This window comes from Pseudonaja textilis, chromosome 16, assembly GCF_049901715.1.
Source record: "Pseudonaja textilis isolate UNSWEBS1 chromosome 16, rPseTex1.2, whole genome shotgun sequence".
In the NCBI taxonomy this organism is placed as follows: Eukaryota; Metazoa; Chordata; class Lepidosauria; order Squamata; family Elapidae; genus Pseudonaja; species Pseudonaja textilis.
The window spans coordinates 5,914,686-5,938,832 of NC_142005.1; the positions used below are offsets into that span (position 1 = coordinate 5,914,686).

Below are 24,147 nucleotides of genomic sequence, written 5' to 3' on the forward strand. Positions count from 1 at the left end.
ACGGAAGTGTTGCTGATGTTCTCATGTGTAACTTCCACAAAAACAAAAGCTACTCTCAGTTCCAATTTCCTAGAAATGACCCTCTTGACTGTAAAACTAAAAAAACAAGAAAAAAAAAGAGGAGGAAAGCCAAGCTATTTATGTTATTATTTTACTTTATTTCTACAGCCTCCCGTCTCACCTCTGCATGCACGCAGAAAGGATGGCCCCCAAGCCACGTCCACCAAACTATTATTATTTTATTATTATTTATTTGGTTTGTCAATTGCTTACAAGATAATAGGTATAAGTAAAAACATAGTTATGGATACATGGATACATATAAGAAAAATAAAAGAAACAATAGGACAGGGACTGTAGGCACGTTGGTGCGCTTATGCACACCCCCTACACCTCTGAGGAAAGGGGTGAGGTCCATAGTAGACAGTCTAAGGTTAAAGTTTTTGGGGTTTGGGGAAGAAACCACAGAGTCAGGTAGAGTATTCCAGACATTGACCACTCGGTTGCTGAAGTCGTATTTCCTGCAATCAAGTTGGATGAGATTAACCTTGAGTTTGTATCTATTGTTTGCTCTAGTGTTGTTACGGAATTAAAAATTTTAAGCCACTTAAACCAGATTAATTTCATGCTGGTGCCTCACTCAGAACTCTTGCCTCAGAGGGAGGGGGGGGGGAGACTTTTTTAACTCTTGGGGAGCCTTTTGGGGTACCCAAGCGTGGGAATGACCCAATTGCTCACTTGGGTGTCCGTAACTTGAGGTGGCCCATTTGGGAACCAGAGGCGCTTTCTGTATTCTTAAAAAAAAGCACAGAGAACAATGTCACCCACGATGATCCCCTGTTTGATTTCTGTCGAGTTTTTTTGCTAGTTTCCAGCAAAATAAACCACACACTCATTGGGGAAACTGTTCTCAATTATTCAACTGTTGCATTCGCTTAACAACCTTTTATAGAATCATAGGGCTGGAAGCCTTATAGTGCAACCCTGGACAAAGGTTGTCCAATCTCTTCTTGAAAGCCTCCAGTGATGGAGCAACCACAAGTTCTGGTGAATTGTTCTCACTGTCTGGAAATCTCTCTTTAATTCCAGGATGCGTCTCTCCTTAATTATCTTCCACCCGTTACTTCTTGTCCTGCCCTCAAACACTTTGGAAAATAAGCCGACTCCCTCATGGGCTTGGGAGCTAGTTGGACTGTGACTCCCAGAATCCTCCAGCTCCCACAGCCCAGGGAATTCTGGGAATTCTAGTCCCAACACAGCCACAGAGCCCCATGTGGAAAGTCCTTCTCATCACTCACAATGGCAATGTTATTTTTCAGTACTTTGATCATCCCAAGACAGAGACTGCAAGAAATTTGTCAAAATCTCCACAAAGTCAATAAATGATGAGATTTTAAAAAGATCAAGAGAGATAAAATGCCTTTCAATGTGCTGATTGTATTTTAAAAAAAAATTTTTTTTAAAGAAAGTAGAAATTGGGAAAATAGGTGTCCATATATTGAAATACAATAGAATTTTTTTATAACTATAAGCATATTGAGTATGGAAGGTGGAAGACTATGATTAGACATATCTGGTTGTCTAATCATATCTATGATTGTATTATGATTAATAACAGTGTGTAAAATTATATTGAATCTGATAGCGTTTAAGGACTATGAATTTGGGGGACTTGGAGAAAAACCATTGGGACTGGCCAAGTCTTAATAATAATAGGCCCGATTGGCACGCTGAGATAATTTGGATACTGAAATTATGGTGGAACATGGATTAATTTTCAGTATATTGAACTAGTAACAACACAACAGGGGACAACGAATACATTGTATAAAGATAAATAATTTATTGCAATCACAATATGTATGTCAAGATTAGAAGTTGGAAGATTATGACTGTGTATATTTAATTGCATTATTAGATGGATGGATAGATGGATGATTGATAGATGATAAATAGATGATAGATAGATAGATAGATAGATAGATAGATAGATAGATAGATAGATGATAGATGATTGATATAGATGATTGATAGATTGATAGATAACAGGTGATAGATGATTGATACATGATAGATGGGTGATAGATGATTGATAAGATAGATGATTGATAGATAATAGGTAATAGGTAATAGATAGATGATTGATAGATGATAGATAGGTGATAGTTGATAGATGATAGACAGATATAGAAAAAAGAGATTTGTCTAAATCTCCAAAGACCACACTTATCTGATCACTCCAGGCCACATTGTACCGCAGGCAATTGGCAAAATGCTCACAATTTTTGCTGACGAGTTTATTTATACTCCATTGTTTGGCCCACCATCCTCTCTGCCTTGGAGATAATCTCCTCTGGGCTCTGGACCGTACATTTGAAGTCATGCCTGTTGTTGACGTGGTAGCGATCAGTCCCTGCCACAATGGGCAGCAGTTCCTTCTCTACCACTGCTCTGTAGGCAAAGATATTCATGGAGCCAGTGTCCCCATTGGGTTCATGTTCAGAAGGAAAGAGACCGTGTGATGGCCAGGAAGGAAAGACCCCTGGCCCAGAAACTCAAACCCATAAAAGAAAATGTTTGAAGCGCAAGGTTGAACTCTCGAGTCCTTGGTATTCTCTGAGCTTGGTGGTTTTCTTGCAGACGTTTCATTACCAAAGTAGGTAACATCATCAGTGCTAGAAGGGAATGGGGATTGGGAGAGGAGGAGGAGGAGGAGACAACTGTGGGGTCCTTGGTGCTCTCTGAGCTTGGCTGGTTTCTTGCAGATGTTTCATGACAAAACTAGGTAACATCATCAATGTTGGAACGGGGTGGCTTTTGGCAAACTTTTAAGCATTTCATGTACAAAACATTCTCCTGCTTCTACCTTTCGCCATTTCCTGTGTCTGGGAGGGTTCCACAGGTTAACTACACGGAGGCAGTTCCTCCCCCCTCAAATGCATACCTGAGATTGCCAGGAAAAGATTTTGTCCGCCAACCAACACAACTTTTCAGCAAAGAACTGCACACAGAGACAGAAAACAGCATTGAAAGTCAGTTGCTAAAACGAATCACACTTTATGGGGGACTCCTGCCTTCCTGCAGTTGCTGGAGATCTACTTCCTGGATGTTTTGGACAAGTTGCTGTTGGCAGAAACCAGAACACGATAAAACATCCTTCACTTGATGTCTGTGACCAGCCATGGAATGTTTTTGCACCAAGAACATGCATGTTTGTGGCCTTGAGTTACTTACAAAGTTTTTTAAAAGGCAAGATAAAAAAAACCCCAATGAATAAATAAATAAAAATTCCCCAGCCACCATACTGGGAGTTGAAACCCACCCATCTTAAAACATGATGGCTGGGGAATTCTGAAAATTGGAACTCTTGTTAAAATAGACAAAAGTTGAGAAACCCTGGACTCATAACAGCAGATGTCTAATCTCGTTTTACAATGTTAGGACAATGATACTATCCAAATTGTGGTTCACCTTTTGTTTTCCACAGGAGAAAAACAGACCAAAGAAATGCTTTGCAATCTCGCAAATAGCCTAATGGTATCTTAACATTTTATTATAGCATCAGTTGGTCTGGATCCACCTCCTCCCATTTGACACTGCCCTCGATTTATCTACGGGGAGATTCTCAGTCATCCGTGTCATGCTTGTTCCAAACAGTGGTGGGATTCGGCTGGTTCACATCGGTTTGCCCAAACTGTTCACAGACTTCTTATTAAGGGTAATTCTGTCTTTATAAAATTGCTGAATCTTGATGCTGCTGCAAAGTTAATCTTTTGCGTTATACTGCCATACCAGCACAAACACAAATACATACACAGTGCCCCTTTCAAATATTTTTTTGCTTTCAGTCGCCTTCTATCCTGTTCACTTACCACTCCCATCCTGGATGTTTTCCTGGTGATATCCTTTTTTGGCCGTCCCTGAACTTTTGAAAGGATCCAGAACTGGGTCTGTTTTGGGGATCCTGTCTGAACGCAACTAGGGCATAGAGCGAAAATGAACACAAAGCGAACAAAACGCAGACTTTGCTCGGAAGCACTCCAAGAATAGAAGTGGTTTTGTATGTACTAAGAGATCAAAAGCAACAATTTTTTTTTTCATTTCATTTTGATCTTATTAGCGTTGTTCTTCTTGATCCTAACCACTTGGTTATTTTTTATTTAGCATCTACGGATGTAGTGCAATCACCGATATACAAATGTAAGTTTAAATAAGACACCGGCAAATATATAAATAAGGTACGTGGGAAAAGCTGTGAGCTTTGAAAAAGTCCTAAACGCAATCTCTTTGGAAGGATGCTCTCTGAATGCAACGATTGTGTGAAAAAACGGTCCTAAGTCACTTTTTTCAGTGCCCTTGCAACTTTGAACGTCACTAAACGAACTGTCGTTAAGCCAAGGACTATCTGTGGGTTTTTCAGAAAAAGACACGAGCACAAAATAAATGCACACACGCCCTTCACACTGTTTCAGTGTACCAGTCTTTATTTTTGCAGTTTCAAAGTGGAATGCTTTCTCTTTGTGCTTTATAAATATAATTCAGCATCAACATCCTGACCACATTGGTCCACAGGGGGAAAGTTTTGGCGTACGACTGACAAAGTTGTCGAAAGAGTTCTGAAAATAGCGAAGGGCGAAAGGCGGAAACAGTAGGGACAGGATCCACTCCTTCTTCCCAACAGACACATACCTCCGTGTGTCTCGGACTGCAACTTCCAGAATTCCAAGGAGCCACGGCCAAAGAAATTCTGGGAATTGTCCTCAAACGCAAACATGGCTCTCTATTTTCCACTCAACCCATTAAAAAGAAAACCTGGTCAGTGTTTCACGCTGCATTTTCTTCGTATGGCCTAAGGTTTTCCAGCCCAGCAGCCCAGGAGAAGGATGTGTGTCTTCCTACCACACTTCCGATATTACACTCAGCTGTGTCCTGTACAAAACAAGGACCTCAACTAGCTCATTCGAATTCTTGTGACTCCATAGGCGCAAAACCCCAACATTAAAAAAAGCTGGCGTTTGAAAGACTTTCTCCAGAAAAAAAACCAAAGCTGGGTTGGGAGCTTAAGAGGCCTGCGATGTTTAAAAATGGGGTGACTGTTCCCATAAAAAAAGAGGTAGAAGGCAACCCCACCCCCACCCCCCAAAAATAAAACCCTCTTCTGAAAATAAGACTTGCTGTGATAGGAAAGGCCACCAGAGGGCAATCTTGACCCTAAGCCAGGAAAATCACTCTGCAAGGCTTTTTGATCCCTTAATTGGGCCAAAAAAACTAACATTTGTGCTTTGCAATCAAGCGAGACTCCAATGCGGCAGCAAATATAAGGCAAAAGAAAAAAAAAAGGCACCTTGAAGAATGCATGAAGCTATTCCACCCTCTGGAGAAGGCTTAAGTGATGGAGGGAGGCTAGAATGGTTGAAAGCTTGGAGCAGAATAATAATTTTTGGTGCGAGGCCTATATAAGGGGGTGAGGAGCACGGGTCCAAGAGGCTTGAGCTTCGGGCAGGTTTGCCAGCTATGGAGCACGGACCCTGCTATAGAGTTGTTGTTTTTTAAAAAAATTAATCATCCCAAGGTTGATTTGGTGAGCCACCAAGGAAGGAGAAGCCGTCGGAATTTAAACAGCGTGGCTCAGAACTGGAAAAGGGCCTTCAAACACACATGGAAAGAGGAGGCCAAGACCATTTCCCCGTCCCCAGCTTGGGAACAACAGGAAAAAAAAAAGGGGGACGGGAGAAATTCTCCATACCAGTAAAATACAGAAAGTACAGCCAATAAGGCAGTGTGTCTCAACCCAGCGAGCCCAGGACGGCTGAGAGGCGTATACAGATGCACACACAGGGACCACATTCAAGGAACAATGTCTTGACTACACCTGGAAAACTCCCCAATGACCCGCACGGCTCACCGCTGATCTAGACGAAGATCCCAAAGAGATCTACTAAGGAGATCCCCTTGCATTTCATAATGTCCTGGATAAGGTGAATTGCAAGAACCAAGACGAAGCAAGACGCCACGAGAAACGCAGAAGACACAGGCGTCGATATGCGGGAGCCGTTTTTGACACACCGCCGTCTTTTCGTTTCTCTTGGATTCGAGGTTCCTGAGGCGGCTTTCTAAGGCAGTGGAGCTGCTAGCTGGGCGCGATTCTCTCGGTCGGAGCAGGCCTGGTCCAGTTTCGAAAAGGCACTAAAATAAAATAAAATAAGCTTTCCTAATGTTATTTGATTATTTGGCTAGGCCTGGCCGGCCCACAGCAGATCCTTTTGAAGTTTGGCTGAACTCTCACCCAAAAGGAGGGCCGGGTAATTTAGGCACTCCGAGGTTGATGCCCGGAGAGGTGGAAGGGGGCTTTTGAGGTGGGGGAGGAAAGAGGAGTTGGCATCTTCTTCTTGGTACAACCGACACACCTCGAAAACAAAAGCTGGCAGCCGAAAACAATAATCCTTTTCTTCGTCACGGAAGGCACTACGGCTGTTTTCGGGCGGCTGTTTTGTTTCCCCGTTTAAAGTGCAGAAGATTTCTTTCTTGAAAGGAGGGTGGGGGGGGGGGAATGAAAAACCAGGGGAGGGGGTCCGTCAAAGGAAGGTGGGCGGGAAGAAAGAAGCAGAGATTTCCCCCCCGCCCGATTCAAAAGCTCAGACTGGCTGTCTATGAAGAAGCTCTGCGGAAAGCGATTCCTTCTGGTGATTCCAAGGATGAGATTTTGGGGAGTCAGACCTCGTTGCGTTGCCTTGTTCACTGAGACTTCCTGTGCAGTGGTGGGGTCGGGGGCTGCTCTCTGGAGGGGGTCGCATGGGCAGGAGACCTGGAGAAGGTAAGAAGCACACAGGTGAGAAGGCGGCTCAGGTTAGGGAAATGTTCACACGCCAAGCAGCCACCAATCATTTCTTGATTTTCCAGTAGTCCTCGACTTAAGACCACAATTCAGCAGAGTCAACCTCTTGGCCCCCCCCCTCCAAACAATCTGGGTTCTCATTTTACCGACATCGGAAGGATGGAAGGCTGAGTCAAACTTGAGCTGGTCAGAATCAAACTGCTGGCAGTGAGCAGTGAATTAGCCTGCAGAACTACATTCTAACCACTGGGAAGAGGAGAGGGAGAGGAGAGGAGAGGGAGAGGAGAGGAGGAGGAAGGGAAGGGAAGGAAGGAAGGAAGGAAGGAGAGAAGAGAAAGAGAAGAGAAGAGAAGAGAAGAGAAGAGAAGAGAAGAGAAGAGAAGAGAAGAGGAGCAATAGTACTTAAAGGTACTCTTATAGTACTTAATAGCACTGGAAAAGTACTGTTCCAGCGTTATATCGCCCTCTCTAAGCAGTTTAGAGTCAGCCTCTTGCCCCCACCCAACAATCTGGGTCCTCATTTTACCGACCTTGGAAGGACGGAAGGCTGAGTCAACCTTGAGCCAATCAGAATTGAACTGCTGGCAGAATTAACCAGCAATATTACATTCTAACCACAAGGAAGGAAGGAAGGAAGGAAGGAAGGAAGGAAGGAAGGAAGGAAGGAAGGAAGGAGGGGGAGGGAGGGAGGGAGGGAGGGAGGGAGGGAGGAGGAAGGAAAGGAAAGGAAAGGAAAGGAAAGGAAAGGAAAGGAAAGGAAAGGAAAGGAAAGGAAAGGAAAGGAAAGGAAGGAAAGAAGGAAGGAAAAAGGAAGGAAGGAAGGAAGGAAAGGAAAGGAACGGAAGGAAGGAAAAGGAAGGAAGGAAGGAAGGGAAGGAAGGAAGGAAGAAGGAAGGAAGGAAGGAAGGAAAGGAAGGAAGGGAAGGAAGGAAGGAAAGGAAGAAGGAAGGAAGGAAGGAAGGAAGGAAGGAAGGAAAGGAGGAAGGAAGGAAGGAAGGAAGGAAGGAAGGAAGGAAGGAAGGAAAGGAAGGAAGGAAGGGAAGGAAGGAAGGAAGGAAGGAAGGAAGGAAGGACAATAGCACTTAGACTTATATACCGCTTCACAGTGCTTCACAGCCTCTCTAAGCGGTTTACAGAGTCAGCCTCTTGCCCCCAACAATCTGGGTCCTCCTCATTTTACCCAACTCGGAAGGACGGAAGGCTGAGCCCACCTGGGGCCGGTCGGGATCGAAGTGCCAAACAACGCTTCCCCCCGTCCCACCCCCCGCCCCACCCGCGTGACTAAGCCAACCACGTACCCCACAGCCCGTATCTTCTGCAGCACGAACTCCGCGGTGCTGTCGATCGCGATGCCCAGTTCGCGGTATTCGCCCGAGTATCGGATGTAACCCCAGGCAAGGAGGGAGAGAAGCAACAGCCCCACGAGTAAGTTGCACAGCTGGGCGGCCAGGCTCAGTCCTACATACTCGGTGACCCCCGAGGCCACGTAGAGCACCACGATGACCCCGAAGAGGATGGCGGGCGTCCGGAACGTGTTGAAGATGTTCTTGCTCTGGTTATGCTTGGCCAGGTCTTCGAAGAGGTCGCTCATCTCCTGCATCAGCTCGTCCTCGTAGCGCTGGCTGAACTCCCGGCCGCCCATCTTCTTGATGCGCCGGAAGTGCTCCAAAGCCCGCGTGCTCTGCTCCCGGTGCTTTACCTCTAACAGCTCGGGGGCCACGTAGGGCTTGTCCCCGCCACAGATCTGGAGAGGGAGAGGGGACCGGCAGGTTAAGCGGTGGGGCGGGGTAAAAGCTGGACGGGAGAGCCGGTTTGGTGGGGGGGTTCGAGGCACCGGGCTAGGAACTGGGAGGTGGTGAGTTCCAGTCCAGCCTTAGGCGTGAAAGGCGTCTGGGTGACTTTGAGACAATTACCAGGAGGTGGTGAATTCTAGTCCCACCTTAGGCATGAAAATCAGTTGTGTGACTTTGGGCCAATCACCAGGAGACTCTGAATTCTAGTCCTGCCCAAAGCATGAAAGCCGGCTGGGTGACTTTGAGTCAATTTCCAGGAGACAAAGAATTCTTGTCCTGCCTTAGGCATGAAAACCATTGTCTAACTTTGGACCAATCACCAGGAGACGGTGAGTTCTAGTTCCACCTTAGGCATGAAAGCCAGCTGGGTGACTTTAAACTGAGCACTAGGAGAGTTGTGAGTTCTTGGAATCACCAGAGACTGTCTTAGGTCTTAGGCATGAAAGCTAGTTGAATGACTTTGGACCAATCACCAGGAGACGGTGAGTTCTAGTTCCACCTTAGGCATGAAAGCCAGCTGGGTGACTTTAAACTGAGCACTAGGGGATTGTGAGTTCTAGTCCTGTCTTAGGCATGAAAGCCAGTTGAGTGACCTTGGGCCAATCACCAGGAGACGGTGAGTTCTAGTCCTACCTTAGGCATGAAAGCCGGCTGGGTGTCTTTGGGCCAGGCCCTGGGAAGAAGGAAGCAATGCAAAACCCCTTCCGAAAACGCTTCTTGGCAAAAAAAACCCCACCCTCAACCACTTCTCTAGACAAATCAGCACGAGTCAAGAACGATTCCTGGGCAGCCCAAGGCCACCCCAAGTCCCCTCCGACCCCCCTCACCTTTTCCATGCTGCTGTAATACAGGTCTTTGGCCGAAGCGACAGCCGCCAGATTGTTGGCTTCAGCCGTGGCCTGCAAATGGAGGAGAAACATCAGAAGGGAGCCAGAAGTGACTTTCCCCACCCTCTGCTAAGAGTTCGGAAAACTGCAGAAAAGTGTGTTTGTGTGTGAGGGAAACTGGCACATTATGTGATTCTCAAAGAGGATGAGGTGTTATGATAGCAACCACTGTCTTGGGTTGCATTTGCAGGTTTATTGCTGCAAATTTTTCTGTACAGCTCTGTGATTTTATTCGCTATTGGGACCGGAGCTAGCTCTGCAGGCTTTGCAGAGGCAATGCAGGCAAGGTCCTCCACTTACGACCACTATGGAGTCCCAAATGTCTGCTGCTACGCGAGACACCTCTTAAGTGGGATTTGTCCCAGTTAATAACCTTTCTTGCCACTGCTGTTAAGCGAATCATAGTTCAATTCGGAACACGGGGCTGTTGGCTTCCTGCTTGCTGGTCAGGTGGTCGCCAAAGGGGATCACAAGACCTGTGGATACGGCAACCGTCATAAATACGAGTCGGTTGCCAAGTGATTTCCATCACACGACCATGGGGATGCGACAAAGGTTGTAAGTGTGAAAAAAGGTGGTAAGCCGCTTTTTTTCCAGTGCCGTTATAACTTCAGATGGTCACTAAACGAAGACATCGGTGATTTGGACTCCCATCTGTCAGGAATTGGTGTAGGGTCTCCTGCTTGGGAAGGGGGTTGGACTAGATGACCTACAAGGTCCCTTCCAACTCTGATTATCTGTTATCTGTATTTTAACTCTCCCTTCTCCAGGCTAAACTCACCAGCAACATGGATTTTGGGTGTGGCAGGTCTTCCCCCTGGTAGATCTTGATATAAGCCTAGTAGGAAGGACATCAACAAACAATTATTATACGACTAGCTTCGTTCATTTGCACCCTTTTTCATCCCAACCTAAAAATACACCTGTGAGTCCTAAATCCAGTAAGGAAAGCCTCCTCCACGCTCCTCCAGACGGGCTGAGCTAAAGTTACTCCTCAACATACGACCATAATGGAGCCTCAAACTTCTCTTCCTAAGTGAGATGTTTCTTAAGTGAGTTTTGCCCTGTTTTACGACTTCTCTTGCCACAGTTGCTAAGTGAATCACTGCAAGGGGTTAAGTTAGTAGCCCAGTTAGGTGAATATCGGAAGGAAGGAAGGAAGGAAGGAAGGAAGGAAGGAAGGAAGGAAGGAAGGAAGGAAGGAAGGAAGGAAGGAAGGAGGAGAGAGAGGGAGGGAGGGAGGATAACAGAAGGGACCTGGAAGGTCTTCTAGTCCAACCCATTGCTCAAGCCAGGAATCCTTATACCATTTCAGACAAACAGCTGTCCAATCTCTTCTTGAAAACCTCCAGGGAGGAAGGAAGGAAGGAAGGAAGGAAGGAAGGAAGGAAGGAAGGAAGGAAGGAAGGAAGGAAGGAAGGAAGGAAGGAAGGAAGGAAGGAAGAGGGAGGGGAAGGAAGGAAAGAAAGGATAGAGAGAGGGATTAGGAAGGAAGAAGGAAGGAAGGAAGGAAGGAAGGAAGGAAGGAAGGAAGGAAGGAAGGGAGGGATGGAGGGAGAAAGAGACTGGGAAGGAAGGAAGGGAGGAAGGAGGGAGGGAGGGAGAAAGAGGGAGTGGGAAGGAAGGAAAGAAAGGGATAGAGAGAGAAGGAAGGAAGGAAGGAAGGAAGGAAGGAAGGAAGGAAGGAAGGAAGGAAGGAAGGAAGGAAATCTGAATAGCTCAGTTCCTACTAGTGCCTCACTCAGGACGTTGCAGGAGGAAGAGTTTTTGAACTCTGGAGGATCAAAGAAGCTTCTCTCTCTCTCTCTTTTGGGGGGTAAACAGCCACAGAAATGACACCATGACCACCCAGGCCCAGATTTGAGGTGGTTCCCATTTGGGAACCAGTAGCTAATTCCATGATCTTAAAAAGACGTAACTCCCCAAACGCTTCTTAACATTCTGGTAAAATTCTTATCCTGTTTCTCTGTTCTGTTCTGTGTAGACCTGGCCCCAAATCCATGGGAAGATCTGACTGCAAGCCGCTCAGAGTTGCTTATAAACAATTTTAAATAAATACGCTAATTAAATCCGGCCGCCAGACTGAGCAGCCCTCAATATCTTTGTTTCTTTGCTGACCTTCCTCTCGCTGAAAAAAGAAAAAAAAAGGGGAGGCAAACAATGCTCGTGTGATGAAACGTACCTTGAAGTACTCCAACAGGCCTCGGCAGGTCACTTTCGAGCCGTTGATCTCCTTTTCTAAGAGCTGACTGGGATCCAGGACGAATGGGATCAACTGTTTCAGCTGGTCCTTGAATTCGTCGGCGATGTCTGCGCAAAAAGTGGACGAAAAAAGAGAAAAGAGGAAGAATGCAATGGGAGCGGAGTTCTTTTCCACACACCCCCACCCCCCCGGGAAGTGAGTTTGTTTTATGGCCTTATAAAATACAGACCGACATTTATTATTGCATGTAATGACTCTAATGTTATATGGGGAAAGCCTTTTTAGGAGACAGGGCAAAATACGATCAGATAAGAGGCAGCTGAGCCCTCAGCTGCGTAAAGGGGAGAGAAAGGGGATGAGAAGAGATCCTCCTTCATTATCAGGGTGTTAAAAGGGGGTAGGTGGGAGATTTGAACTTGACCCTGTTTCATTCTGCGCAAGCAGCTGTCCGGTTTCTTCATAAACATCTCCCACAACTTCTAGTGGCAAGCCGTTCCGCTGGTTAATTGTTCTCACCGTCAGGAAGTTTCTCCTTAATTTCATGTTGCTTCTCTCCTTGATTAGTTTCCATTAATTGCTTCTTATCCTGCCCTCAGGTGCTTTAGAGAATAGTCCCCCCTTTTTTGTGGCAGCCCCTCAAATATTGGAAGGCTGCTCTCATGTCATCCCTGATCCTTCTCTTCACTAGACTAGAGCTCCGAAGACTTTAAGACTTGTGGACTTCAACTCCCAGAATTCCTCAACCAGTCAGTTGAATTCCACAAGCCTTAAAGTTATGACGTTAGTAAGTGTTGTCTTAGTAAGACCACACCTAGAGTCCTGCATCCAGTTTTGGTCACCACATTATAAAAAAGATGTTGAGACTCTAGAAAAAGTACAGAGAAGAGCAACCAGGATGATGAGGGGACTGGAGACTGAAACATATGAAGAACGGTTGCAGGAACTGGGCTTGGCTAGTCTAGGGAAGAGAAGGACCAGGGGAGACAGGAGAGCATCTTCCAATATTTGAGGGACTGCCACAGAGAGGAGGAGTGGGTCAAGCTATTTTCCTGAAGGCCAGACAAGGAATAATGGATGGAAACTGAACAAGGAGAGATTCAACCTGGAAACAAGGAGAAACTTTCTGACAGTGAGAACAATGAACCGATGGAACAGAAATTGCCCTCGGACGTTGTGGAAGCGCCATCACTTAAGACTTCCAAGAAGAGATTGGACTGCCATTTGTCAGAAATGGCGTAGGGTCTCCCGCTTGGGCGGGGGGTTGGACTAGATGACCTATAAGGTCCCTTCCAACTCTGATTATCTGTTATCTGCTAAGTTTGAAGATCCCTGGTCTGCAATTAAACAGAAACCAGACAGACAACCCCACTCTGAAATGCTTTTAATAAAACCGGGAGACCTTTTTTTTTCCAAAGAGGATTTTCCCAGCTGTGTTGAGCATGTGAGATCTTTCCCATGTCAAGACCCAAGTCCTTCAGAGGTTCCGGGCCTTACCGTTCAGACGGCCATCAAAATTCGGGCTAGTGGCCACTTTGAGTCCCGGATGAGGTAAGAGGAAACAGTTGACGTTGGTGAAGCAGGAATGGATGTGCTTGCGAACGTTCTGGATCTCTTCGTGCTGGTGAGATTTCACCTTGTGGCGGGACAAGAGGAGGATTCAGAACAGGCCCAACCAAACCCAACGCTTGCTAGCACTAGCACAGAGTATCTGGAGGGGTTTTTTGTTGTTGTTGTTGTTTTAAATAAGTTTTATTGATTTTACAAACAAACAAAACAAAACATCATTAAACATTAAAAACATAAAACCTCTTTCCATTGTAAATCCTTACAAGGCAGATAACATATTGCTTTATATCACGTACTTATAATTTATCCCATTTCCATATAAACACGTAAATTCCCTTTACCAAATTCCACATTGTTTCTCTTTAATCATTATTCAATCATATTTCCTTTCTGATTTATCTGCTATCCAGTCGTCAACTTTATATTTCCCCCTGGCTTGTTTATAATTATTCTCATCTAGTCTTCTTCCGAGATTTTATTATTTAATTCTTAATTAAACACACACACATAAAACATAGACATAAAAACATAAAACTTTCTTCTAGAAAGTAACTTGGGGTTTTTGTTGTTGTTTGCTTTACCTCCAGACGTTTATCCAGGAAACTCATGCCTCCGTCCAAGCCGTAGTTATACTCGTAGGGAAAACTCCAATCTCGCACCAGGAACATCAGCGTCTGCGTTAAGAGAGAAGGCTCAGATTAAACCTCTGTACCCCCAAATTTCCCTGCTGCCAGCTGTGTCCAAGGCACAGAAATCGTCTCTTTTCTGCAGAGAAGGCACGTTAAGGGCCAGGGTTATGTGGCGACGGAGGTTCTGGAGGGTAAAACATATGAGGAGCTTCGATCTCAAAACAGAGTTTAGAACCCAAGGCACGGGATCAAGTTTCTAACCCGAATCCGAGCACTGCCAACTTAAAGCTTTTCAGATTCACAACTTTTGCCCGGATTCAAAGTTTTCCCGTTTTCCTGTGGCTGTGAGTTCCACGGGTGAATTATAAATGGAGCCCGAGGTGGCCCAGGCAGTCTCCCTCCCTGCCACTCCTGACTGACCAAACGCTTACCTGGAATGGCTTGAGAAAGATTTCGTCCATGGCCAGGCGCCCGTATTCGGTAAAGAGCTGCACAAAGAGGAAGAAAGAACACAACACTGAGGACCGGTTGCATGAAAATAATCACACCCTTTATGGAGAGCTCCTGCCTACCTGGAGCTGCTGGAGGTCGTCTTCCTGGATGTTTTGGGACAAATTGTAAATCTGGAAAGGAAAGGAAGGGTGTACGCGATTAATTACTTGCTTAGCGACTGCAACATTAAAAGGTCGCAAAATTGGGCACAACTTACTTAACGACCACATTACTTAGCGATTGAAGTTCCAACCTCAATTGGGGTTATAAGTCAAGGACTACCTGTATTGTTTTAAGGCTTGGTAGGGTTACTATGCTTCTGGGGTTGTACGCATTTTGTTTTAATTTTGCAAAGCTGTCCAGAATCATGGGCATATATAAAATGGTTGGATGAATGGAAATAGATAGATAGATAGATAGATAGATAGATAGATAGATAGATAGATAGATAGATAGATAGATAGATAGACAGACAGACAGACAGACATAGATATAGATTGATGATAGAATAAGACTAGATAGATAGATAGATAGATAGATAGATAGATAGATAGATAGATAGATAGATACGATTAGACAGACAGACAGACAGACAGACAGATAGATAGATAGATATAGACAGACAGACAGAGATATAGATTGATGATAAATAAATAAGATAGATAGATAGATAGATAGATAGATAGACAGACAGACAGACAGACAGACAGATAGATAGATAGATAGATAGATAAAAAGATAGATAGATAGATAGATAGATAGATAGATAGATAGATAGATAGATAGATTAGACAGACAGACAGACAGACAGACAGACAGACAGACAGATAGATATAGATAGATAGATAGATAAGATTAGATAGATAGATAAATAAGATTAGATAGATAGATAGATAGATAGATAGATAGATAGATTAGATTTATTACTTTAGTTTAGATTAGTATCTTATGATTGATTAATCTTTTCTTTTTATGTACACAGAGCATATACACCAAGACAAATTCCTTATGTGTCCAATCACATCTGAACTCTATTCTATCTATTCTATACTATGATAGGTAGGCAGGCAGGCAGGCAGACAGGTAGATTAGATGATAGACAGATGTAGGATGGATGGATTGTGGATGAAAGAATTAAGAAAAATGGATAATTGGAGAGAGAGAGAGGGAGAATGGATCAAGAGAGAGGGAGAGATGGGTGGATGGTTAGATAATAGATTGATAAAAAGATAACACAGGTGGACAGACAGACCAGCAGGTGATGGATGAAGATAGACAGACATTTGAGTCTCCAAGGACTAACTTCCTGCATTTATGTCACTCCTAGTGGGACCCCAGGCTAGTTTTCCTAACTTGCCAATCACGGACAGCTGCAAACAGCAGGACTTTCTGAGAAGTGAATGGATGGCCGCTCACCTGAACGGAACTGGTCATGGTACTGAGGGCAAAAATGGTGGCGCAGTCTTTGACGGTGGACTGGCTGTCGAAAGCCCCCTGGGTGTCCATCAGCACAACGGCGACCTGCAAGAAAGAGGCAAATTCTTGAATATTTACAATTTATTGTTGAACTTCCAAGACGAAGGCTCAAATTGTGAACTGGTCATCAGGCGTTCTCACTAGCTTGGGCCAACCGGTCGATCTACAGAATTAGATGGAGTAAGGGGATTCTCTGCCAGAGGAGGGGGAAAATCCACAAATGATTTTTTTCAGGTCAAATATGTGCAAAAAAAACCCCACACAAGACCTTTTAATTCCTCTCCTCCAAAGGAAGTTATTTTTGCAGCAGACCCATCAAACAGATTAACCAAAGGGTGTCCTTTTTAAAAAAAACGTTTTGTTTTCAAATTCCCTACCCACTTTTTAAAAACGATGATCTCAAAAGAGATTTGGTTTATACACGTTGCATTTTACATTAAAAAATGAAAACGGACACATCGGCAGAATCGTGTAAAAACAGTAAGTCTAAACTCCTTAGACACAAACATATTCTTCATGAAAAAAAAACCACAACCCCTATGCTTTTTAAACAAGCCAAAAGTAATGAGAAAGAATGTAAATTTTTACAAAGATCTGGGAAATAGTTTTGATTTTTCTGGAGTCTTAGGTTTTTGGGAGCCTCGGATCAAACATTGAGCTAGAGCAATAATAGAAATGATGATCTGGATGAGAAGAATAAAATAGTATCAACTGTACCAGTCACCAAACGGTTAGTCTTAGAAAGCTGCTCTCTCTGTCACTGATGTCCTAGTATAACTACTTGTTATGTCTCACCTTTCCAAGGAAGATGAAAAGTCCCAAACTCTGACAAATACAGGCAGGCAAGAAGATTCAGTATTTAGAGTTAATTCCTTTATACAGACAATGTTCTTGGCAGTATAACAAACGCTGTCTGCCAAGTCTGACAAGATAACCAAAAGAATTAATCACTAAAGCTTTCAAGAAACACACCGAAGCCTGACGGAAAATTCACACTTTGTCCCGTACAAGGTTTCCAGAGAAAACACACCCACTTTTATCCCCTGCGGGGTGTGTCTCAATAACTCAGCTCACTCTCTGATTCGCCCACGCCTCCTGCGTTGCAGCTCACACTTCTTCCTGCGACGCTGCCTCGGATCAAGCCAACATTCGTCTACTTGATTCCCTGTCAGAGGCTGCTCCGATATGCCCTCCTCCTCCTGGTTAGTCTCAGGCTATTCCTCTCGGTTATCTGCTGAAACCTGAGGCATTATCAGGGAGGAAGGCATTGCCGAAGAGGAAAGTCCTGGGGAGGAAGACATTCCCAATTCCTCCTCCTCAATTTTCCGAGTCCTCTTCCTCTAACAACGCAGGCTGAGGCATCGGAGCCACAACACTACTATACTAAGAACTTTTTGTATGCTTGTTTTAATTAAAATCGTGGATGAAGTTGTAGCGGGGAAAGCCACAAGTGTTTGGGACTGGAGGCTAAAAACATACGAAGAACAGCTGCAGGAATTGGGTATGGCTAGTCTAGAGAAGAGAAGGACTAGGGGGTGACATGATAGCAGTCTTCCAATATTTGAGGGGCTTCCCCAAAGAAGAGGGGTTCAATTTATTTTCCAAAGCACCCGAAGGCAGGACAAGAAGCAACGGATGGAAACTAATCCAGGGAAGAAGCAACCTGGAGAAACGTCCTGACGGTGAGAGCAATTAATCAGTGGAATTGTGGGTGCTCCAACACTGGAGGCTTTTAACAAGAAATTGGACAGCCATTTGTCTGGACTGGTATTGGTGTCCTGTTCGAGCAGGGGTTGGACTAAATGACCTTTAATCTTCCCTTCCGACTCTCTTTATTTTGCTATTCTGTTAATTAAAGAAAGATCTAACCTGGAACTATGGATAAAACTTCCTAACAGTGAGGACAATTAACCAGTGGAATGACTTGCTTCCAAGAAGCTGTAGTTCCTTCACCGCTGGAGGTTTTCAAGAAGAGATCGGACAGCCATTTGTCTGAAATGGCATAGGGCTTCCTGCAGGGGGTTAGACTAGAAGACCTCCAAGGTCCCTTCCAACTCTGTCATTCTGTTTTGTCCGGGGGAGAAACAAAAGGCTCTGGGTTTTAGTCCTGACATTCAGATCTATTTCTACAAGCTGGCCTGTCCTTTCCCTCCGTAGCCACTCCTGCCATCACCTTCTTCCCGCTGGGCTTCATCACGATGAAGACTTCGCTCCAGATCTGAATGCCGGTGGTCTCGGGGTCCGAGCCCCCCCGCCACGAAAACCCTGTCAGGGGCTGATCTTCTACCCCCAGCCAATCAATTTTGCTGTCTTCTTTCTGTAGGAAAACGAAACAAAAAACACGGCAGTGTCAGACAACAAAATCTTCTGAGGATCATAAGACCAAAATTTCCCCCCTGATTACGATGCCTCCAGCTACGTTTTCTCAAGTGGGACTTCCCAGACCAAAGGGACTACAACTCCCATCGTTCTAGGTCAGCATACTGCTGAAATCTGAGGCATCCCAGAGCCTGTTGGGTCAAAGGGAGATTTTTTTTCTCGTCTCTGAGATAGAAGTTAGAAATAAATATATGTTAAGATAGAGAAGTAAACAATACAATGAATGTTGTTGTTATGACTATTAGGATTATTATGCTTAATATTATTATCGTATTCTTATTAGAGGCCAGAGAAAAATCCGTTTTTACAAAAATGAAAAAGGAGTTTAAACTTTTTTTTTCAGGACCTTCATGGGATGAAAATAAGATTGGAAGTGGGGGGGGAGGGAAATAGGAGTAGGGGAGGCTCACCAGAGCTTTCGATCAAATGACCAAGTTACTTGGCAGAAATCTGGAGATGATAAATACAATTTGTGTGCCCCTCTGGGAAAGCATAGCTGCAAAAGGGCCAGAAAGAAGTGGGGAAAAAAATAAGATTTGGATCCCAGGTCTCTGATCCCTGGGTTCAAACTTTTAGTCATGGGAGCAAAATACAGTAGAAGCTTTGTATTAACAGAAAGCTCTTATGCAACCTTCCCACCCTGGTATAAAATGATTGCAAAGGAACAGCAACAAGCCTCAGCTTGCTAAGTTACATTTTCTAACTGGAAAGCAACTCTCCTTTGCTGAATTGCAGAAAATAGGCGACGGCATCCAGATTCGAACATAATTTATTCTTTCTCTAGGTGTTTCCCAAACTTGGCAACTTTTAAGGGGTGTGTGGACTTCAACTCCCAGGATTCCCCAGCCAGCATGCTTTAAGATATGTGGACCAACCCCCCAAATCCCCCAGCCAGCATGCTTTAAGGCAAGGGTCTTCAAACTTGGTAAGATTAAGACTTGTGGACTTCAACTCCCAGAATTCCTGAGCTAACATGACTGGAGGAGGAATTCTGGGATTGAAGTCCACAAGTCTTGAAGCTGTCAAGTTTGAAGACCCCTGGTTTAAGATATGTGGAGCGACTCCCAGAATCCCCCAACCAGCATGTTTTAAGGTATGTGGACCTCAACTCCCAGAATTCCCCAGCCAGCATGCTTTCAGCTGGGTGGACTTCAACTCCCAGAATTCCCCAACTAGCAAGCCTGCCTAAGGAATTCTGGGAATTGAAGTCCATTCATCGTAAAGCTGCCATGGTTGGGAAAACACTGACAGTTAACTTTGGTGTTGAATTTATATTTACCGACAAAGAAATAAAGGGAGACTAGCATAAATCTATTTCAAGCTATTTAACTCTTATCAGCTAGCAATCCTTCTGGGATTCGAACCTGGGCTAGTCATACTGACAGTTAACCAAGAACAACCAGGGATTAGTAGGTGTTCCATGCAAAAATCTAGATTATCTCAAGACCCCCTAAAGTCAAAGGGGAGATTAAAAAAAAGATTGTAAATTATTTAGGACAGAGATGGCTTCCTGGTTCACTTAAGAAATGAACTGGCTAGAATTGGCTAGAATTGTCTTTGCATAACACTGGAAAAGTGAAGAGATCCCTACTGATGAGAATGTGATTAGGAAAATACTAGATTGTGCAGAAATGAATAGATTAACACTTGCAATTAAGGAGAAAGAACCAACTGACTATTATATGACATGGGAATTATTTTACCGATGGTTAGAGAATAGAAATGGAAGTTAGAAATAAAAGGAGATCAGTGAAATATAGAAAATATGTTAAGATAGAGATGTAAACAATACGATGATCGTTATTATGACTATTAGGATTATTACATTTATTATTATTTTCTTATTAGAAGACACGTTAAGAGAGAGAAATGAATAGGTTTACGATGTTAAATATTACTATTGTAAGATCAGAGAATCAATATCAATGTAATGAATACTGTTGTAAATTTTGATTGTTATTGCACAGATTGCAATTTGTACCCAGACGACACACTATTTAATGGAAGGTGGAATGTTCATAGAATAGAATTCTTTTATTGGCCAAGTGTGATTGGACACACAAGAAATTTGCCCTGGTGCAAATGCTCTCAGTGTACGTAAAAGAAAAGATACATTCATCAAGAATCATAAGGCACAATACATAACAATAGTCATAGGGTACAATAAGTAACCAGATCATACAAGGAAAAGTCAATATAAACCATAAGGATACAAACGACAAAGTTAGAGTCATACAGTCACAAGTGGGAGGGGATGGGCGATAAGGAGTGATGAGAAGATTAACAGTAATAATAATGCAGACTTTGTAAATAGTTGGACAGTGTTGAGGGAATTATTTGTTTAGCAGAGTGATGGTGTTGGGGAAAAAACTCCCCTTGTATCTAGTTGTTCAGGTGTGCAGTGCTCTATAGCGTCGTTTTGAGGGAAGGAGTTGAAACAGTTTACGTCCGGGATGTGAGGAGTCTGTAGATATTTTCACAGCTCACTTTTTGACCCGTGCAGTAGACAGGTCCTCCATGGAAGGCAGGTTGGTAGACATTGTTATATTCATATTAAAAAAAATAAAAATTTAATTAAAAAAAGAAACTCCCTCAAATCCCAGATCTACTAGGCACACAGGTACATGACTAAACAACACAGAAAGGGCAACAAGAATATCGTCACCCTCGGAAGGTGAGAAAACCAAAAGTTACATAATGATTATCCTTCAAGACAGCCGAAATATGGCGTTGCCCTTGTACGCAATGGGCCGCCAGCCTTACCTGCGTGTACAGGTAACGCAGAAGGAAGTCCAGCAGGAAAGACTTGCCCTTGCGGAAAGCGCCTGCCACGGACACGACCACCACGTCAAGGTCACGGATGGCATCTTGCAGGAGGACTTGGCTCAACGCCTTCTCGTCCAACTCAAAGGAATGTTGTTCTTTGTGGACCAAAACGATTTGAACAGGACCGGGCTTGGTTCCCACCATGGCATCTCCTCCTGTTCCGGTCAAGAAAGGGGGGGAAAAATAATAATAATAATTCACCAATACACGTACAGGTAGTTCTTGACTGACGATGGCTCGTTCTAGTGACTGTTCAAAGTGACAACTGCCCTGAAAAAAAGCGACATAGGGTGCTAATTTTCCACACATGGGACGACCCGGGGCGTGACACAAAAATAACAAAGTCACAAAAGTAGAATAAATTCCCTTGAATGCCTCCAGCTTAGCCCCAATGTCCAGTTATCCTCGGCTGGATATCAAACTCTTCCAAAAACAGTCTACGAAGGGCAGAAATGCAGTCCGAACCCAAAGTAAAGATAATTAGAAATTTTAAAAAAACCAACACAAACCACACTGAAGTAATTAACACGGCAGGCCAGGATGATAAATTGCAGACTTTCAAAGGATAACGCAGCACCCACAGTTGGGAGAACGCCAAAACCCAGATAAGCCTCAGCAAAGATAATGCACGCTTTGCTTCCAGCAAGGGAGCTGTGTGCAAATGCCCCACTTATATCATGTTCTTTCAGTGGCAACTAATGAAAGGGATCAGGGCCCTTTTCTCTCTCGTAAGCCATGTTGCTCCCTTCTCCGTTCCTCCCTGCACGCCCTAGGATGAAGAAGGGATGGGCCTGGGTCTTCCTCTGAATGCCCAGCTGACCTGTGTCCTTCCCCAGGTTCCTCCACAGCCACCAGAGCCGCACTCCCACTCCCCGTCAGCTCCTCAATCTCCCCCCCAGAATCAGACTCCAACAAGGGCATGACATGGGACCATCACAGCATCCCTCGGGTCATGTAGTCAAAATTCAAATGCTATTCCAGAATTTGGACAACGTAAAGAGCTTTTTTCAAGGGGAGAAGCGAAGATACACTGCAGAGGTGGTATTCAGCCGGTTCAGACCGGTTCTAGAGAGCCGGTAGCGGACATTTTGAGTAGTTCGGAGAACCAGCCAATGCCACCAGACTGGCCCCGCCCCATCTATTCTCCGACTCCCAAGTCCCAGCTGATTGGCTTGGGTCTTTTGGTTGGCCTGTCCAGGAGAATGGAGCTGGAAAGCAGGTTAGTGGGGTGGGGAAGGAATGGGGATTTTGTAGTATCCTTCTCCTGCCATGCCCACCAAGCCACGCCAGGCTCACAGAACCGGTAGCAAAACTTTTGAATCCCACCACCGTTACACTGGTCTCTTTTTTTATAATCAAGGCAAAACACAGTTCAGAAAAATCAAGGCTTAAAACAAGAGACAGAAATGCTTTGTCCTCAGAAATTCTTCCACTGTGATACTATTTCCATGTCTAAACATTTTCCATTCCCAAACAGGAATCCTTGCTTGCCAAACAAAGGAAAGACATTTCAACGGCGTGATTTTTCCCTCCCAGGCCCCCCCCTAAAACCACAACTTATATAATACACATGTGGTTGTTTGAGTTTGCTGAAATTTCTTCTTTGGTGTCTACGCAACGCCTTACAATGTAAAGAATGTTGATATTTACACTGTGGGCATCGGGCCACTTTCAAAACATTTACAAGCATTTTTGATTAAAAAAAACTATTTTGTGCTGAGCCACTGAGAGCGCGTAACAGACCACAATAAGTATGCTTTATTGATTTTCTTTACATAATGCATTATTCCAGTTCAATTTTCTGGACTCCTGAAAAACCAATTAAGATGTATTTATATAGCAAGGCCCTGGAGCTAAAAAGCTCCATTCATCCATCTTATCTATCTCTATCATCATCTATTTATTAATCTATTATCTATCATCTATTTATCTGTTAATCTATATCACCTATTTATCAATTATCTATCAATCTCTCTATATCTTATCTATCTTATCTATCTAACCTATTTAATCTTTCTCCCTCTCCCTTATCCATCTTATCTATTTCCATCCATCCAGAGTACGTATACACATATACAAATATACCCAATAGATATAAGGAAGAGGAATTCCAGGTTCCTAGATTATGGTACGATCTGCGCAACGGTCTACCTATACAGGCTGTGAGTTTTCCAGTTCTGATTTTTTTTTAAAGAATGGAGCTAGATGACTTTCCTTCACCACTCCAGAAAATTGGACTAGATCAGTGTTTTTAAAACCTGGCAACTTAAAGATGGGTGGACTTCAACTCCCAGAATTCCCCAGCCACCATGCTTTGAGATGGGTGGACTTCCACTCCCAGAATTCCCCAGCCAGCTGAGGGATTCTGGGAGTCCACCCATCTTAAAGCATCCCAGTTGGAAAACCGCTGCACCAAATCATGTTCCCTTCCCACTGTATAATTTCAATGATACACTTTGTTGTTTGAAAAGAAGACGCAGATGCTCCACGCAGTGTGTTTTTTCTCCGGGATGCAGCCGCGTCGAACGGTGAAGCAAACAGGACGACAAAAACACTGGGAAAAACAGCTGCATTTCCCGCCCGTCTTTGCTCTTAACTCAGACAAATCGTTGTTCAATCTCTTCTTAAAAACCTCCAGTGTTGGAGCACCCACAATTTCCAGCAGTTCCATTGGTTAATTGTCCTCCTCGCTGTCAGGAAATTTCTCCTAAATTTATTCCAGGTTGCTTCTCTCCTTGATTAGTTTCCATTAGTTTCTTCTTGTCCAGCCTTCAGGTGCTTTGAAGAAGAGGTTCTTTGTGGCAGCCCCTCAAATATTGGAACCCTGCAATCATGTCACCCCCTTAGTCTATCTTTTTGCCAAGCTAGACACGCCCGATTCCAGCAAACATTCTTTATATATATATTTTTTAACTTCCAGACCCCTAATTATGTTTGTTGCTCTTCTCTTGCACTTTCCAGAGTCTCAACATCCTTTTTTTCATATTTTGGCCACCCAAATTGGAGGCGGCATTCCAAGTGTGGCCTTAACAAGGCCTTATAAAGCAGTATCGACACCTCA

At 44.1% G+C, this 24,147-nt stretch overlaps 1 protein-coding gene across 3 annotated transcripts in view; it reads right to left on the minus strand.

The window, feature by feature from the left end:
- Positions 1-4,461: 4,461 nt before the first annotated feature.
- ATL3 (atlastin GTPase 3) overlaps positions 4,462-24,147 on the minus strand; it is a 28,136-nt gene continuing 8,450 nt past the window's right edge. For all 3 annotated transcript variants that reach the window (XM_087913675.1, XM_087913676.1, XM_087913674.1), the window contains 12 exons: positions 21,024-21,241; positions 18,055-18,198; positions 15,822-15,926; positions 14,486-14,536; positions 14,345-14,401; positions 13,866-13,958; positions 13,213-13,351; positions 11,698-11,825; positions 10,297-10,353; positions 9,456-9,527; positions 8,134-8,579; positions 4,462-6,805 (listed from right to left, as the gene is read on the minus strand). In XM_087913675.1, the coding sequence (XP_087769801.1) occupies positions 6,736-6,805; positions 8,134-8,579; positions 9,456-9,527; positions 10,297-10,353; positions 11,698-11,825; positions 13,213-13,351; positions 13,866-13,958; positions 14,345-14,401; positions 14,486-14,536; positions 15,822-15,926; positions 18,055-18,198; positions 21,024-21,230 (1,569 nt within the window). In that variant the 5' untranslated portion in view covers positions 21,231-21,241 and the 3' untranslated portion in view covers positions 4,462-6,735. The remainder of the gene's footprint in view (positions 6,806-8,133; positions 8,580-9,455; positions 9,528-10,296; positions 10,354-11,697; positions 11,826-13,212; positions 13,352-13,865; positions 13,959-14,344; positions 14,402-14,485; positions 14,537-15,821; positions 15,927-18,054; positions 18,199-21,023; positions 21,242-24,147) is intronic.